The sequence below is a fragment of the Hibiscus syriacus genome, unplaced genomic scaffold, assembly GCF_006381635.1.
Source record: "Hibiscus syriacus cultivar Baekdansim isolate YM2019G1 unplaced genomic scaffold, ASM638163v2 tig00111064_pilon, whole genome shotgun sequence".
Classification (NCBI taxonomy): domain Eukaryota; kingdom Viridiplantae; phylum Streptophyta; class Magnoliopsida; order Malvales; family Malvaceae; genus Hibiscus; species Hibiscus syriacus.
The window spans coordinates 195,060-210,696 of record NW_024062968.1 but is presented as its reverse complement, the minus strand read 5'-3'; the positions used below and the strand labels follow the sequence as shown (position 1 = coordinate 210,696).

General features: G+C 36.1%; 2 protein-coding genes across 2 annotated transcripts; both read left to right on the top strand.

Moving 5' to 3' along the window:
• The first annotated feature begins 5,045 nt into the window (after positions 1 to 5,045).
• On the top strand, positions 5,046 to 7,226 carry LOC120151638 (protein DEHYDRATION-INDUCED 19 homolog 4-like). The gene is made up of 5 exons (XM_039164021.1): positions 5,046 to 5,152; positions 5,270 to 5,409; positions 6,469 to 6,546; positions 6,643 to 6,926; positions 7,081 to 7,226. The coding sequence occupies exons 1-5, from the start codon at positions 5,062 to 5,064 to the stop codon at positions 7,199 to 7,201; spliced, it is 714 nt and encodes a 237-aa protein (XP_039019952.1). The 5' UTR covers positions 5,046 to 5,061; the 3' UTR covers positions 7,202 to 7,226.
• A 5,003-nt stretch (positions 7,227 to 12,229) lies between these two features.
• LOC120151668 (ethylene-responsive transcription factor 4-like) lies at positions 12,230 to 13,026 on the top strand. The gene has a single exon (XM_039164049.1). It carries the CDS (start codon positions 12,274 to 12,276, stop codon positions 12,988 to 12,990), a length of 717 nt encoding a protein of 238 aa, XP_039019980.1. The 5' UTR covers positions 12,230 to 12,273; the 3' UTR covers positions 12,991 to 13,026.
• Positions 13,027 to 15,637: the final 2,611 nt, after the last annotated feature.

The window sequence follows — 15,637 nt, the reverse complement described above, 5'->3', positions numbered from 1 at the left end:
ATAATAAAAAAATTACAATACAAAAAGTCCAATAACCAACTAAATACAAATATAATAAAAAAATAAAATATATCGATGTCTGCGGTGCGAATGTGTTCTGCAGGGCGGTGGTTGTCGGTCTCGAGGAGGATTTCTTCGTATAACTGGTTGTGAGTCCTCGATGTCATCATCATCATTATCGTCGTCGTCGTCGTTGTTGTCATGAGCATATACATTTTGTTGATGAGGAGCTGATGACGATGTAGCACCTCCATAGAATAAGGACCCTGGAGGTGTATGACCGACTATCCCACCGCTTATAGATAACTGCGAAAACTCATAAAACCCAGACATCGCGCTGTGTGAAAACTGTACATGAGGTGTCTACGCGGCGACCATGGGTGATGAGGCTGCACCCGCCAAATAACCAGTATATGAACCCCAAGTTAGATATACAAATATAGACTCATAATATCCTCCATGAGGGGTCATATAACTCTGTGACGGTAGCGGCGGCGACATCGGGTAAGGGAATGACGGTGGCGGCATCATATATAGCTACGGTATGTAAGTCGCTGCAGACGGTGGCTGCTATGAAGGTCCTGCTGGTGCAACTGAGGAGGAACCGGAAGTACCTGCTCTCCATCCACGAGTCGGGGGACGATGGTGCTGTAACGGTGAACGTCTCTATCGACGTCATTGAAAGGTCCGCCCTCGTGCAGCCTCAGAAAGCAGAAACGATTTCCCGTTACTGTTGAACCACTCATAATAATCATCAGCAACCGTCAATAAGTCATCATAAATGGGCTCTCTATGGGGAAGTAGCCGATGTCGATCCTCCCACAACACGACCCACGCATGATGCTTCACCAGCCAATCTATATCCGACTTGCCGCGTCGATTTGTGTTATGCAACTCGTCCATATTGCGAAGTGCTTCCAGAATTGGTTAAAACAACCAAATTGCCAGAGCACGCGATCAGTGGAGTGCCACTCGACGATCGCATAACAGATCAAAGGGATTATCGCCATCTAAACATCTAATGGGCCCCTCAACTCAGGTGGGATCGCCATCCTCACATCATCATTAGAATATGACACTCATTCAAACTAAAATAAATATATATAATTTTTATCAAAATAATAATCTAATTATATAACTATAATCTAAAATTGATTTTTAAATATTAAAATACATACTTGTGTGCCAGCCTTCTGTTCGATTAGCACCCTAATTTTTTCTAAATCATCAAGTAGCTCCTGATGATTTTTCCTGTCAGTAGACCACCTATTCAAGGAAAAATATTTATTATACACTGTATAAAATGATTAATATATGAAATCAGTTTTATAATTACCTCAATAGTAGCGGAAATACAAATGAGTTCTTCACAACGGGACATAAAAAGGGCAATCGATACCATACCCAAGACTGCAGCAGAAGGAAACATCCGTCGATAGCATTTTTCCTGTAGTCAATCGCTCGACACATCTCCCTATACAGGAAAGCCAAAACTACCGAGCCTCAACTGAGTGATCTGGCCAGATGAAAGTCGCCAAGATGTCGCAACCACATACAGTGAGCTTGGTTGCGCGATTTGTCCAGCATTAGTAACCCTCCTATCAGCTGCAGTATGCATGCCCGTGCATACATTTTAACTTCATCATCAGAGGCGTCATCGCTTAACTCCCGAAAATTGGCATCTAACCAATTTAACTGTACCTGACCACCGTTAAAACTTTTCGGGACACGTCCTAGATAATCCCGGCACAAAGCAGTCCAGGAACCGTGCGACATCCCTGATATCACATCTCTATCCACCGAAAGCCTCAGGTGCATAGAAACATCTTCAAGTGTAATTGTGCATTCTCCGCATCGAAGATGGAATGTGTGGGTCTCCGGCCTCCACCACTCCACTAAGGTAGAAATAAGGTCTGGTTCTATCTTACAGTGACATTCATATCTACCTATGTGACTGAATCTAGCCTCTGCTAAATACGGCCAGACACGAGTAGGTATCGCTAACGTAAGGTTCCTAATAAAATGATATAATATACGGTCCCTCTCCTAAAATATAAATAATTATAAAAATTAATTCTTAAACTAATAATCATGCATTAAATAAATAAATAAATTATTACTAATAATTTAAATTATATTAAAATGTTAAAATGTTACCGTATCAGCAAAATGTCGAGATATATGATTTTCATCCAAGCGAAGTAGATCGCCTTTCATTTTATATATGTAAAAAAAATTAATTAAATAAAATATTAAAAAATTTAAATTTAAATAAATTACTAACAAAATACTAAATATAATAAAATATAACTTAAACAGTTATAAGAGAATATAAGAGTATTTGAGAGAAGTTGAGAGGATTTGGTGTGGTGAAAGTGATTGAGAATGGATGTATTTATAGGAAAGGATGGGGTGTGAACGGCTGGGGTAGTTGGGTAATTATAGCTAGGGCGCGCTACAGGGGTGCTCCTTTCTGACGCGTGTCAAAATTAAAGGTAAGACGAGGCCCCTGCCCCTCGCTTTAGCCACGTGTATCCAACTCAGCATAAGGCGCGCTTCAAGGGTGCCTTATCCCATGTGACGTCAGATCAGCGTAAAGCGTACTACAGGGGACGTATCTTTCTGCAAAAGGTGTTAGATCAGAAAATATAGGCCGAACGGTGTATGACAGGAAAATAAAGATCTCTAAGGTGATTTTTTTTTTTTGGAAAATCACCTTTTCTATCTACTGTTTTTAGTTTCCCAAAAATAAAATTTAACTTTTATATGATAAATTGTCATTTTAAATTTTTTTATAACACACCTGTTACATAATTTTTTTCAAATCTTCAAACTCTTTTTGCCTTTGTGTTTAAGTCGTGTGCCATAGTTAGCCTGAAACTCTCGAGTTTGATGACAAAGTAAAAAAAGAAGGTGGTGAAGTTAATGATTCTAACAACCTAAATATCGATTGATGTGAGATAGATCCATATTTCATGTTAAAGGTTCAAACGCCACCCATCCAAGCATTTCTTAATCTCTTGCTTCAGCCATGGCTGCCGAGGTATCATAATTTTCATGGCTTCTCATTGTTTTAAGCTTCTGCGTTTTAGTTGCTTTATATATATGTTTTGAATTGATGATTGTTGTTCCCAGAATCACGAGACGAGCAACGGGTGGCCTCTGGGTCTACAAATAATGACCACCAAAATCCGATTACACTCTTCTAACCGATCCTCCACGAGTTTTTCTTCTGTTTCCTCCAACCTTGACACCGAGGTACGTTCAGTAATTCAAAGCAGTTTTTTTTTTCGCCATTGTCGAGGAGGTCTCATCGGCTTGTTTCTTTCTTCCACGGCATGGGCGGTCAGTCTCCGGCGTCGTTTTTCCAGGACAATAGCGTTTCTCTGGGTAAGCTAATCGGATTCAGACAACAGGAGAAGGGAACAACAGTACCGTACATCCAAAACACAATCTGTGCTGAACGAAGCAATTGGCGACCGCCTGCCGGTGCCGGTGACTACGAGGGTGGATCGAGAGGAGACTGCAGAGATTTGTGTCGGCTGGGAATATGCTTACCGGGGATGGTAGGCTTTCTTGCGAAGAATAGTAGAAGGTCAAAGTAAGCGATAGTTGAGGGTAATCAAGAGTCCTTTAAAAACAAAGTACCCTAATAAGAAAGAGTTTTGCTTTTTTATTTTCAATATTTAGAGTTAATACGTTTGATATAAAATATAATTAGGGTGCTATATTATCTCAAAATCTGAATAAAACAATCTTTATTACTTAAGGTAGTTTTTTCAGGCAGTTATAGAAGAACCAATTGCTTCGAATTTGATCAAAGATGTTTGAAAATAATAACAATAATAATATAGATATTTTATTCGAGCATTTAAATTCAAAGTAATTTTTATTTTTGTATTCTTTTTAGATTTAAGGACTAAACACTAAATTTTAAAAAAAATAAAGACCATAGAGTATCTATGAGGATAAATAGTAAACTTGATAGACTTGATCTTGTAGTCTTAATCTAAGCTGCCTATATTGAGATGGACTTACGAAATTCCTTATGTAAATGTGAATGATTAGTCACCTTCTATGAAAGATATTTTGTCACCTTTCTAGAGTACTTATGAGCGTTCTAATGCATATTCTTTATGTTTAGATAGACTTAATAAAATTACATGTAAATATGAAGGATTAATTGTCTTCTACAAAATAGATCGTGTCATCTTTTTAGATCACTTATTATCATCCCAATGCATATTGACCAAATTGTTGAACTATCACGGAACTTAAATAGATACGTGATTAGTCACGTGTTTTGAGTTAATTTTCATTTTAACAAGTTCAAGATTTATTCCCTTGTTAAGAAAAGACTTGTTTATCTCATTATGTATTAGTTTAAATCTAAAAGTTACTAGTACTTAAACAATTAATTTTATTATTGTTCTTTTTTCATTTAAAAAAAATTAAAAATAATTTCTCGATTATAGGATGTTACTTTATTGAACCTATTGTTATTAAAAGTTACAAAACAATCATCTAATTATTCATATATTCTAAACTTATTCTTTTCTGTTAAAAAAATTACTACAGTTTGAACTGAACGTTAATTTATTGATTGAGTTATGATAAAATTTGATCTTGAAATCTTAAACGACTATACATTGTATATAGCAATATTTTATTTAATAAACAAAATATTTTATAGATAATAACTTTAAAATTAATCAAAATTTGTGCGATTATTTTATTTCAAATTTAACAATTCAAAAGGATTTAATATTTTCTAATATTTTATAGATAATGACTTTAAACATATATCTAAATTGAAATTTATTACAACACCACATAAGACACCTAAAAAGTAGGGAAATATTTAAGCATAAAACCAAGCGTCATCAATTATCAACAGAACTCTCTCTCTCTTCGAAAGCTCGTTGAGATCAACGAAGCCAAAGGTTTCTCAAAGTCAAAGAAAACTCGGAAACATATATATAATCAAGAGGAATAGAAGAAGAAAAAAAATCCAAACTTCATCAGATTCTTTGTCTGAAAAATCCAAGCATTGGTGTTTCAATGGATTCCGATTTCTGGACATATCGTCTTGCGGCTGCTAAACGGCAATATAATTTGCAGCAGCAGCAGCAAAATCAAAGCTCTCTTTTGGGTTCGTTTTTATTATTTCATTTTTCAATCTTTGATTTGGGTTCTTTTTTGTTTTCCCTTTTTTATCTCAGTTTTTTTTATAATGTTGGCGTTTCTGTTTTATAAACGATGAACAAAGATCGTTTGAACATCGATGATTTCGAGGTTGAGAACGAGGTACGACCAGATTTCCCATGTCCCTACTGTTACGAAGATTTCGATATCGTGTCTTTGTGCTCGCATCTCGAAGATGAGCATCCTTGCGAATCAAAAGTTACGGTAAGCAAATTTCAATATATCTGAGCAAGCTTCATTGTTGGGGGGTTTTTTTTTTTTTTGCCTCTTGAATATGATTAAAAAGTGATGATTAGACCACCATTTATCCAGTTTTGTTGTGTTAAATTGTGGGGGAAAGGTGCTTGAATTGAAGAATGGTCGAGATTGAGAGCAGGAATGGATCGAGGGTTTGGCGAGTGCGGTCTCCCCTCAAAATTTTAAATTTTCATATAATTTTTTTTTTGTATTTTCTATCGATAATCTAAGTTGGGGAAACTGGGAATGTACAAGGTTATAGTTTCAATGACTGACGATGGTATCGTTGATTATGTTATTAACAACCAGATCGAAGCAATGTCAATCGGTCGAGATCGTTGCTTTATCAAACAAAATCTTAGGATGTGTTCATATTTACCCAGTTTTTTATGGGGTAGGGGAAGAAACAAAACCGAAACGCTCAATTTAGGTGGTATGCTAATATGGCATCTGCCTTTGCAGATAGAATTTGAGGCTTTTTGGTAAGAAAATTTGGTCATTTAGGCTGCGGAAACTTGTGTTGGAACATTTAACTGCCACCGGATATGGAGGACTGAGCGGGATGGGATGTTTTATGTTCATGCTCTTAATGAATGCTACATGCAACAGATAAACGTTGAAAGTGGACATCAATGGAAACGGAAATAAGCTAGAGGGGTAGAGAATGTTATGTTTTCGAACAAGCATTTAGTATATGCTATTGCAACGGTGGAGGATCCGATGGCTAATCATTTCCTATGTACGAAAGAATATATAGCTAGCCTCGTCCTTATATTCCAGCCCGGATGATTGGAGATTTCCCTCCCCCTTCCTATAAATCCCCCGCCTACTCTCAATTTCTAGCGGATACCGGTTACAACCTATGAAAGACGTTTAACGACTAGCACCTCATGCAAGTCTCATAACAGAGCTTTAGTAAATCTTGGTTGTAGTTCTTGTTGTTCGGGGTTCATGGTGGGAAAAAGAAGTTCCGATGATGTTTTTAGTACGAAAGAGTCTTATACTGCATTAACCTTTCTGTTGCAGATTTGTCCAGCTTGCTCTAAGAAAGTATCAAGAGACATGCTAAGTCATATCATGCTGCAACACGGACATCTATTCAAGATATCCTTAATAATCGAACTTTGTACAGTTTCTTAGATTATGTATTTACTCGGAAAAGTCGAATTGTTAGGATTGTTTCCCTTAACAAAAGATCACTTGCAGAGACGTCGCAGGTTACGTAGAGTTGCGATTCCCAACAGCCAGGCACTGTCTCTCTTGGGTCGGGATCTCCGTGAAGCTCATTTGCAAGTACTTTTAGGGGGCAGTGCATATAGGTCAAGCAGTACTAACGTGTCGAACGCAGCTAATGATTCGCTCCTTTCTTCACTCATTTTGAACTTCCCTGCATCTGAAGCCGAAGAGCTTACTAAATCGATTGTAAACAGCGCGGAAGACATTGCTGCCAAAAACGTCAAACCAGCTCATGTGTGGAAATCCAGGTAAGTAGAACATATTCAATAATGCTAGGTCTGATCATTGTTTAGAGAGACCGCAATGCGGTTCAAATGAAGAACCTCATCATGTATCAACCTTATACGGAAACCGTCCAATATAATTCAAAACCGGCATCTCGTTTCTGTTTACGTCATGCAGTTTCGATCCTTCTTTGAGCAGCGAGGAGCATGAAAAAAGGATTCGGCAGGCCAGGGGGAGAGCCGGTTTCGTCCAGGATCTGGTGTTGTCGACTCTTGTGAATGAGGAACAAAACCAGTGACTGAAAACGTTGGTGAAGATGCATTTCTGGGTGGTATTGCATCTACAAGATGTGTGTTATCATACGCTAAGAGAATTATGTACAATAATTACAATATATTAATTACAATTAAAATAAATAAATTTATTAATTAACTGAATATAACTTTATCATTAACAACGAACATTCAAGTTTGCAATATATATTTTTTTTGTTAATATAATATATCGTTTAAACATTAGTTAAAGACCATTGAACTGTGGTATGGGGATTAATTTACAATGGGAATCATAATTTAAGGATGAAATTTAAATATTTAAAGTTTAAAAATTAATTTAAAATGATTAATTTTAAAGAAATAATTAATTAAAAATCTCAAATATAAACTGGCATCGTTGTTGGTTACTTGGTTTTATTGATGCTCTTCTAGCATTACTCGCGACACTTCTATGTTCCCTACTACTCCAAGCTTTTGTCAAAATGCAATGCCGCCAAGACCCTATCTCCAGGCATGCAAATCCATGCCCATTTACTCAAATTCGGGTCATTCAAGGACCCTAAAACCAGGAACTCTGGCCGATTTTTATGCAGAGTGTGAACTTTTTGTCTACGCCGGGAAACTGGTTGATGAAAGTCCTGAACCAGACTTGGTTTCTTGGCCACTTCGATTTCCGGGTATGCCCAAAATGGGTTTACCAAAGAAGCCATTTTGACCTTTAACGAGATGCATTTGTTGGGTCTTAAGTGCAATGAGTTCACTTTTTCCAGTGTTCTAAAAGACTGTACTTCTACCGAGGATTTGGGGTTGGGGAAGCGAGACAGGTTCATGCCATTGTGGTGGTTAACGGGTTCGAGTGTGATGAATATGTGGGTAACAGTTTGGTTGTTTTCAGGGGCGGACCCAGGGGTAGCCCGGGCAACCCTCAAATTGTGAGGAATATTGATCAAATGATACTATTTCAGTATTTTTATATATATTTTTTTTGTTTTGTCTACTTAGTGTTAATTTTTTCTAATTTTTTTAATTAATATAAGTGTCACTCTTAATATTGTGCAACCCCTAAAAAAATTTATAAATTTTTTTGTATGCAACCCTTGAATTTTTGTCCGAAGTCAACCCCTGGTTGTCTTGTACGCGAAATGCCGGGCATTCGATTATTAGAGGACGCTCTCGTGGGGATTATTGGTGATTTTTTTTAAATTATACTTAAATTTATATTCAAGTCATCTCGAGTTAGATTTATACCGACTTCGAGCTATTTCATTTTAAACTTATCTTAAGCTTAAACTATTTTGAACCAAATTCATTTAAACTTTTGAGTCATTGAAGAGTTAAATTAAGAGAGTTCGGATTCGAGATTCTTCAAATAAAATTTTCAAATTTAGATAAAAATTGAGTTCCATAAGTTTATACCCCAACTATATTTATGAGCAGGTGCAAATGAATATGGTTTGAACGAATAAAGTTGTTCGTGTCTATTTGTTTATTTTTTTAAAGTGTTAATGTTTGGTTCGTATTCGTTTATCTTGTTAATATTTTATTCTTGTTATTTTGTTTGTTTTTAAGGTGTTCGTATTTAATTCATTTAGTACTCTCGAATATATTTATTCAGTGTTCGCAAACATAATTAATCAAAAAATAATCAAAATAAATAAATAAAATATGTTCTATTCGGGAGATTTTAAACGAGATTTTTGAGATGGTTTATAATTAACTCAAGATCTAGGCGAAGGGGAAAGGGCGGGGCTGATCTAATGCCAAGGGGGAAGGATGGTATCCTTTCAGTTGCAAGTAATATAAAAAAGATGAAATTACATTACTAATCCTTAAATTTATTACATTTCACAATTTGAACTTTAAAGTTTAATGTATATTTAATTTAGTTCCTACTTTTATTTAAATATAAAAGAAAAAGAAAAAAATAGAATAAACGAGTTAATAATTTAATAAACAAATAATTCATCGAACATTATGGACCCTTACCCTTACTTTTTTTGACATGTTGAAGCCATCACAATGGCTTGATGAGACAGCCGACCATCCAAACCCCCAGACATGTCGTAAGAATCTACCTCATAAGTTGGGTCCGTTTGATTTCCCGTGGTCTGAAACTGTATAATTCCATCTACGATGCGGTACTCTTAATATATAGTTAAAAAATAATATCGGTTTTATTATTATTTTAAATAATAAAATCGGTAAAAAATAATAAAATCATAGCGTTTTATCGGTTTTGTTAAGAAATTCGGTAAAATATCTAATAATAATAAAATCAGTAGAAATAATAATGCTTCAGGTTATTTTTTACCGATTTTGTTATTTAAATAATAACAAAACTGATAATACATTTTTTTAATCGTATATTAAGGCGGCACACGTGATCATTTTCCAGTTCCAGCCAATGCTCAAAGTTTTTCCCGTGTTCTAATTGTAATTCGTCTTGCATACGCATGACATAACCTTATATTTGATTCTATTTAAAATGGTTAAACCATTATCAACCCCTTTAAAAGGTCGACATCTCTTACGTGAATTTTCTAAAAGAATCAGGTATGTTTCAATATCTAGCCCAAATGCATCCAAAATTCATCTTTGACATTTGCTTTGAAAAGCAGCCACAAAATCGCATTCAGTTCACACTGGGTTTTCAAATCACGATCCAAAAATATGATAGCGTCCGTGAAATAACGGTTTCGCCGTCATCCGAGTTACCTACTACACCTACAATAGTGCCCAATAACACCTGCAACGGCTACAATTCCGATAAATCTAAAATGACCGAAAATACGATCATAATTTAAAATCCAGATTCACACCTGACTTTTGAGATTTCACAAAACAAGAGACAGACGATGAGATGGTGATGTTTTATTAAGAAAAAAGAAAACATGGGAAACAGACAAACACGTTCATCTGTCTTGTAATCAGGACGCCGCTTATGTTAAAATAAAATTATAATTATAATTATAAATACATTTAAAAAATATTTATTGAAAAGAAGGAACCAAAACTGTTATTATTCAATTTAACTAAAGGAGCCAGGACTGCTTGTGAATGAGATAACAATATATAGGATTCTAGACGAGATGAGATATCGCGAGCTATCGAGTGTTCGACTCGATCAAAGTTCTGTCAATATTCACATCAAATATATTTGATTCGAGTTCTTACCGATTCGAAACGAACTACTTGATATTTAACTAAAAAAACTCAAAAGCAAATCGGAAAAAATAATATATTAAATTTTTATTATGTAAATTAAATTATTAATAATATTACATTTTTAAATATATATATATATATAGTATAAGTGTTTCATGTTCTTACCGATTCGAAACGAACTACTTGATATTAGTTTTATTCAAGCTAAGTCTAATAATGTCTTAAGTTCAAGTTTTTCGATCTCGAGTTGAGCTTCAAATTTTTTTTTTGAGTCGAGCTTGAAAAATTTAAACTCACGACCTTTCGAGTAGAGTCGAGCTTAAATTTCTGATTTTGAACACGAGTCGAATTTGATAATTTTAAACTCGTGAGTTGTTGAATCTAATCGAATTCCACTTTAAACTTTAAACTTCTTGAGTCGATTCGAACTCAATAATACTCCGACTTCTAGCAATATATTCATAAAAAAATAATAATAAATTTTATAATTTACTTGGAATCCCTGAAACAGGGTCCGTAGCTTTGTCCATGAGTAAATCTCGAGTAGGGATGGCTGGAAATGGGAATAGACCGGCTGTTGTGTCGAGTCAACGTGATTCATGCTCATGCATTTTAATTACTTGGATTGGCCATCCTATTCCTATTCCTATTCCTATCTTATTCCACCTCCGGCCTGCTCTTTCCCACGTGAAACCCCACTCCTCTGTAATCCTACCCTCCGTCCAAACATTTTTAATATTCTTTCAAAATATTCTCTCTTTCTTTTCAATGGCGTTGATATAGATACTCTTCTTAGGTGGAGAGAGTAAATGATAGAATTGTCCCCCAATAATTTTTTAAAAAATAAATAGAGTAAAAAAGTATTTTAATCTGCTATAATAAATTACTTCAAAGGTAGCTAAAAATGGGTGGTGGTTGTCTTTTGGGGAGGGCGGAAATTCCATGGGCACCTCCTAGTCTTTGTCCCCACACAATGATGTCGTATATTTTGAAACAAGATCTTTTATACGTGTTTGTAAGAAGATTTTTTTCTAATTTATTTAATCATTAAAGAACTATGGACACTATTTTACCTGTTATTCAATCTCTTCTCCTATCATTCATTCATAAGCTGACCAAGCCAAAAATAAAAATTAAAAAGAAAAGAAAAGAAAATTATTTGGAACGTGTGTGAAAAGGGTAATCGTGAAAGAGGAGAGCGTGTGACTCACGTAGGGATCGCAGAAAGTGAGGAAGAGAGCTGTCGGGTGAAAATGATACATGTGGGCAGGCAGGCAGGGGATTGAGTGAGAAACCTTTTTTCTTTTTTCTCTTTCCTACGAGTGTTAAGTTCCAATCAACACGCGTTAAGGAACAAACCAGACGTGGCAGCACGTAATTTGACGTATTGGTCCAAGCGAAGGTGACGGTCCTAAAGGCGCTCTGTGGGGCCCGGAGCAGCCATTGGCTCAACGCCACCCATTCCTCATTTATCGTATCGGTTAACATTAAAAAAATTCATCCAACGCCACGCGGTGAGTTTGCAGAAGCCGACAATTTTTTTTTTGAAAACTCACTTTCCTCATTTCTCACTTACCATCAGTACCACACGCGCTTCACGCCCCACTTTTATAAAAGACGTGTGAAAGGACGCGAGTGAGATGGAGAGTATAAATATAAACGGAACGTTCAAAGATAAACCCACGTGCCACGTAATCTTGATTCGGTAATTTACGAAGCTGCCGCCCACTCAATTCCACCAGCCGCCCCTCGTCAGTCAAATCCCAGGTTGACTGTGTAAGCTTCCAATTCCCATTAGACGCCGCTTTCATTCCTCGCCGATTCCGGTCTTCCCTTTCTATAAATTCCTCCTCGCTTTGCCCTCTGCTTTCACTCAACCCCACACAAAATCGCCATTTTCAAAACCGAAAGCACTGTTTTCCCTTTTGAGATGGCACCGAGGGAGAAAACAGCGGCCGTCGAAGGTACCGGCAACGATGGTTTGAATAATAATAATGAGGTTCATTTCAGAGGAGTAAGGAAGCGTCCATGGGGGCGTTACGCTGCTGAGATCAGAGATCCGGGGAAGAAGAGCCGTGTTTGGCTTGGAACTTTTGATACGGCGGAGGAAGCAGCCAGAGCATACGACGTCGCCGCTCGAGAATTTCGCGGCGCCAAGGCTAAGACTAATTTCCCTGTCCCTTGTGAAAATCCCAACAAGGGGAATGAGTGTAAACGTAACGGTAACAACATCAACAACCGTAGCCCAAGCCAGAGTAGCACCGTGGAATCCTCGAACCGTGAGCCGGCTCTCATGATCGATACTTCGCCGTTAGATCTTAACCTCGTACAAGGCGAGGCGGTTACCGGTTACGTACCCACGGCTACTAGGTTTCCTTTCCAGCCAGCTTCGCTGGTGCCGTATATTGCGGGGCGTAAAGTTTTTTACTTCGACCCGTTTGTTCGCCCTGGTGTAGTGAACGGCCAGCAGTTTCAACGGCTGGGATTCGATCATCTCCATCGTGATTTTCATGCGCCGACGTTTAATGGTGGTGTACAAAGCGACTCCGATTCATCTTCCGTCGTTGATTTGAACCACCACGAGGTCAAATCGCGTCCACTTCTGAACATCGATCTCAACCAGCCCGCTCTTCCGGAAATCTCTTGATTGTTTTTCATATTCGCCGATCGCCCAGCCGGAAAAGCTATAAAATTTTAATTTCCCGTCCGTTAACCAGTAAGGAGATAAAATTACGGCATATTTTGATGTGATCGACGGTGACAGCCGTCCGATCTTGAAATTCACGGCAGCCCAGATTATGTGAATAGTGTAGCTGAAGAAGTAGCCTTTTTTGCGGCAGAGAAACATCAGTTTCTCCGTTGTTTCATCAGTATTTACTGTATTATTTTTAGAGAAAATAAATTGATTGAAAATATCTTATAATATATGATTTTAATCTATTTTTTTTAAATTTACGAAAATAACCAATAAATTCGTAACGTGAACTCTAATTGCGCAACACAGATTCTAAAATCGCAACACATAAGTCAAATTCACAATGTTAATTATCGATATAGGTAAACAGTACTATCGCAACGCGAATTTTATTTTCGTAACGTTAATTACCTATATCGATAATTAGCTTTGTGAAATTTGAGTTGCGAATTTGGAGAATTCGCGTTGCGATTTACATATTATCGTTGCGATTTACCTATTCGCGTTGCGAATTACATATTATCGTTGCAATTTAACTATTCGCGTTGTGAATTTGACTTTTGCATTACGATTTTGACTTTCGCATTGCGAATTTGACTTTCGAGTTGCGATTTTGACTTTCGCGTTGTAATTTTTGAACCTGTGTTGCGAAATTAGAGTTCGCATTGTAAATTTGTTGGTCATTTTCATAAATTCAAAAAAAAGATAATTAAAATCGTATATTATAAGATATTTTCGGTCACTAAAATTATTCTCTTATTTTTAATTTCCAGTTAATTAACCGCTAAAGATTTCCTTCAGCCATTTTTGTTACTTTATTCTATACGGGTTTTATGATAATAATTATCATCGCCGGAATCTGAGAATATAATTCCCGCAATTCTATGTATTATTGTCTTTAAGATAAAGTTTACGTATATCGCTGCTATATTATGTTATAAGTAATTTGTTTTTATGACGGTGATTAAAAATTGATTTGGGATCAACTTTCTTAATTTGTATTGTTGAAAACAAATTGAACTTCCTTAATCAGAAAAATATAGGCTTAAATATTTTTTCCTTTTACTTGTACAGAGAATTATATATTAATTAATTATTTACTTGAAAGATTCTAATCAACTAATTTTTTTTCTAATTGTAATTATCATTTGTTGATATTCATCTAACTGATAAAAGCTATTTATAAAATTTAAATTTATAAAGATAATTTTTATTATAAATAATTTAATAATTATAAAAATATATCAAATCTAAAAAATAACAAATAATTTTATTTTACATTAAGCTAAGATGCTTATAAAGTAGTAAATATTCTAAATACTCCCAATCACCCATGTTGCAGTCGTTGATGCTCAAAATCGAAATCTCTAGTAATAACAACAATTTTTCTAACCATTGAGATAATTTATTGTTATTATCATTATTAAATAGTCATTTTAAATATATATTTATTAAGTGATTAAAAATTAATACATGTGTATCATTATAACCATATGGTTTATACTCATGCAAATATATTTTTAGACACATACCGGACACATTTATTCTTTTTAGAAAAAAAAATGCAACTTTTATTCATTTTTTTCCCTTTCATTTTAATTCAATTTAAGCTTATATTGTCGTCACGTAAAAAAATGATTTTTTTTTATATAAAAGCATATTTATCATACGTCAAACATAAAAATATCAATCCAAAAAATAATCGAAAATAAGAATTTAGTCCTCGCACTTCAGTTTGAAGTCATTTTTGTGGAATGGGTTGGAACAAAAATAAAGAAGGGGACTAAATTCTAAAATTGAGAATGGTACAAGGACTGAACAAAGCTTTTTACCTTGGTAATGGGAAGCGAGGACAGGTGGCAAGATATGCAAAGAGTATGGGCCATGGTTTGGGTGTCAGATATGAAAACTAGTGGGGCGAGAGATTGTGATATAAAATAAAAGAGAGAGTTTTTGGTTAGGAAACCGAAAGGTAAAATTCCGCACGTTGACTGTATTTATAGGGATTCGTGTCGGAACTGCACGTGTTACGCGACCGTCCGATCCTTGCAAGTGTTTGTGTCCTCATCCTAATTGTCTTTTGACAAAACTTTTGAGATAATGTTTTAGAAAAAATTAATTCACGAGATAAAGTACTCCCAAGATTAATTGTTCAAATAAGGTGAAATTCACAGTGTTGGTTGTAGGTCGCCATGTCTTCCAGGCGAGCTACAAGAGATTGCATGTGCCATGCACGTCCCAACACACTGGGCATCCGAGGCCATCCGACCAAGGCCATCCGAACGAGCTATGCGAGGGCAACCGAGCGAGCTATGCGAGGGAATCCGAGGGAAGCCGAGCGAGGGTAGGTCGCCCGGAGTGCATGGCGAGCTAAAAGGTCGCCTGGAGGGCATGATGTGTTGGGATGTGCATGTGCCATGCAACACGTTCATTCTCTCTGTTTGAGCAAGGGTAGGTCGCCCGGAGTGCATGGCGACCTACGGCCAACACTGTGGATTTCATCCTATTTGAGCAATTAATCTTAAGAGTACATTAACTCGTGAATTAATTTCTTTCAAAACATTATCTCGAAAGTTTTACCTTGTCTTTTTTATTTTAT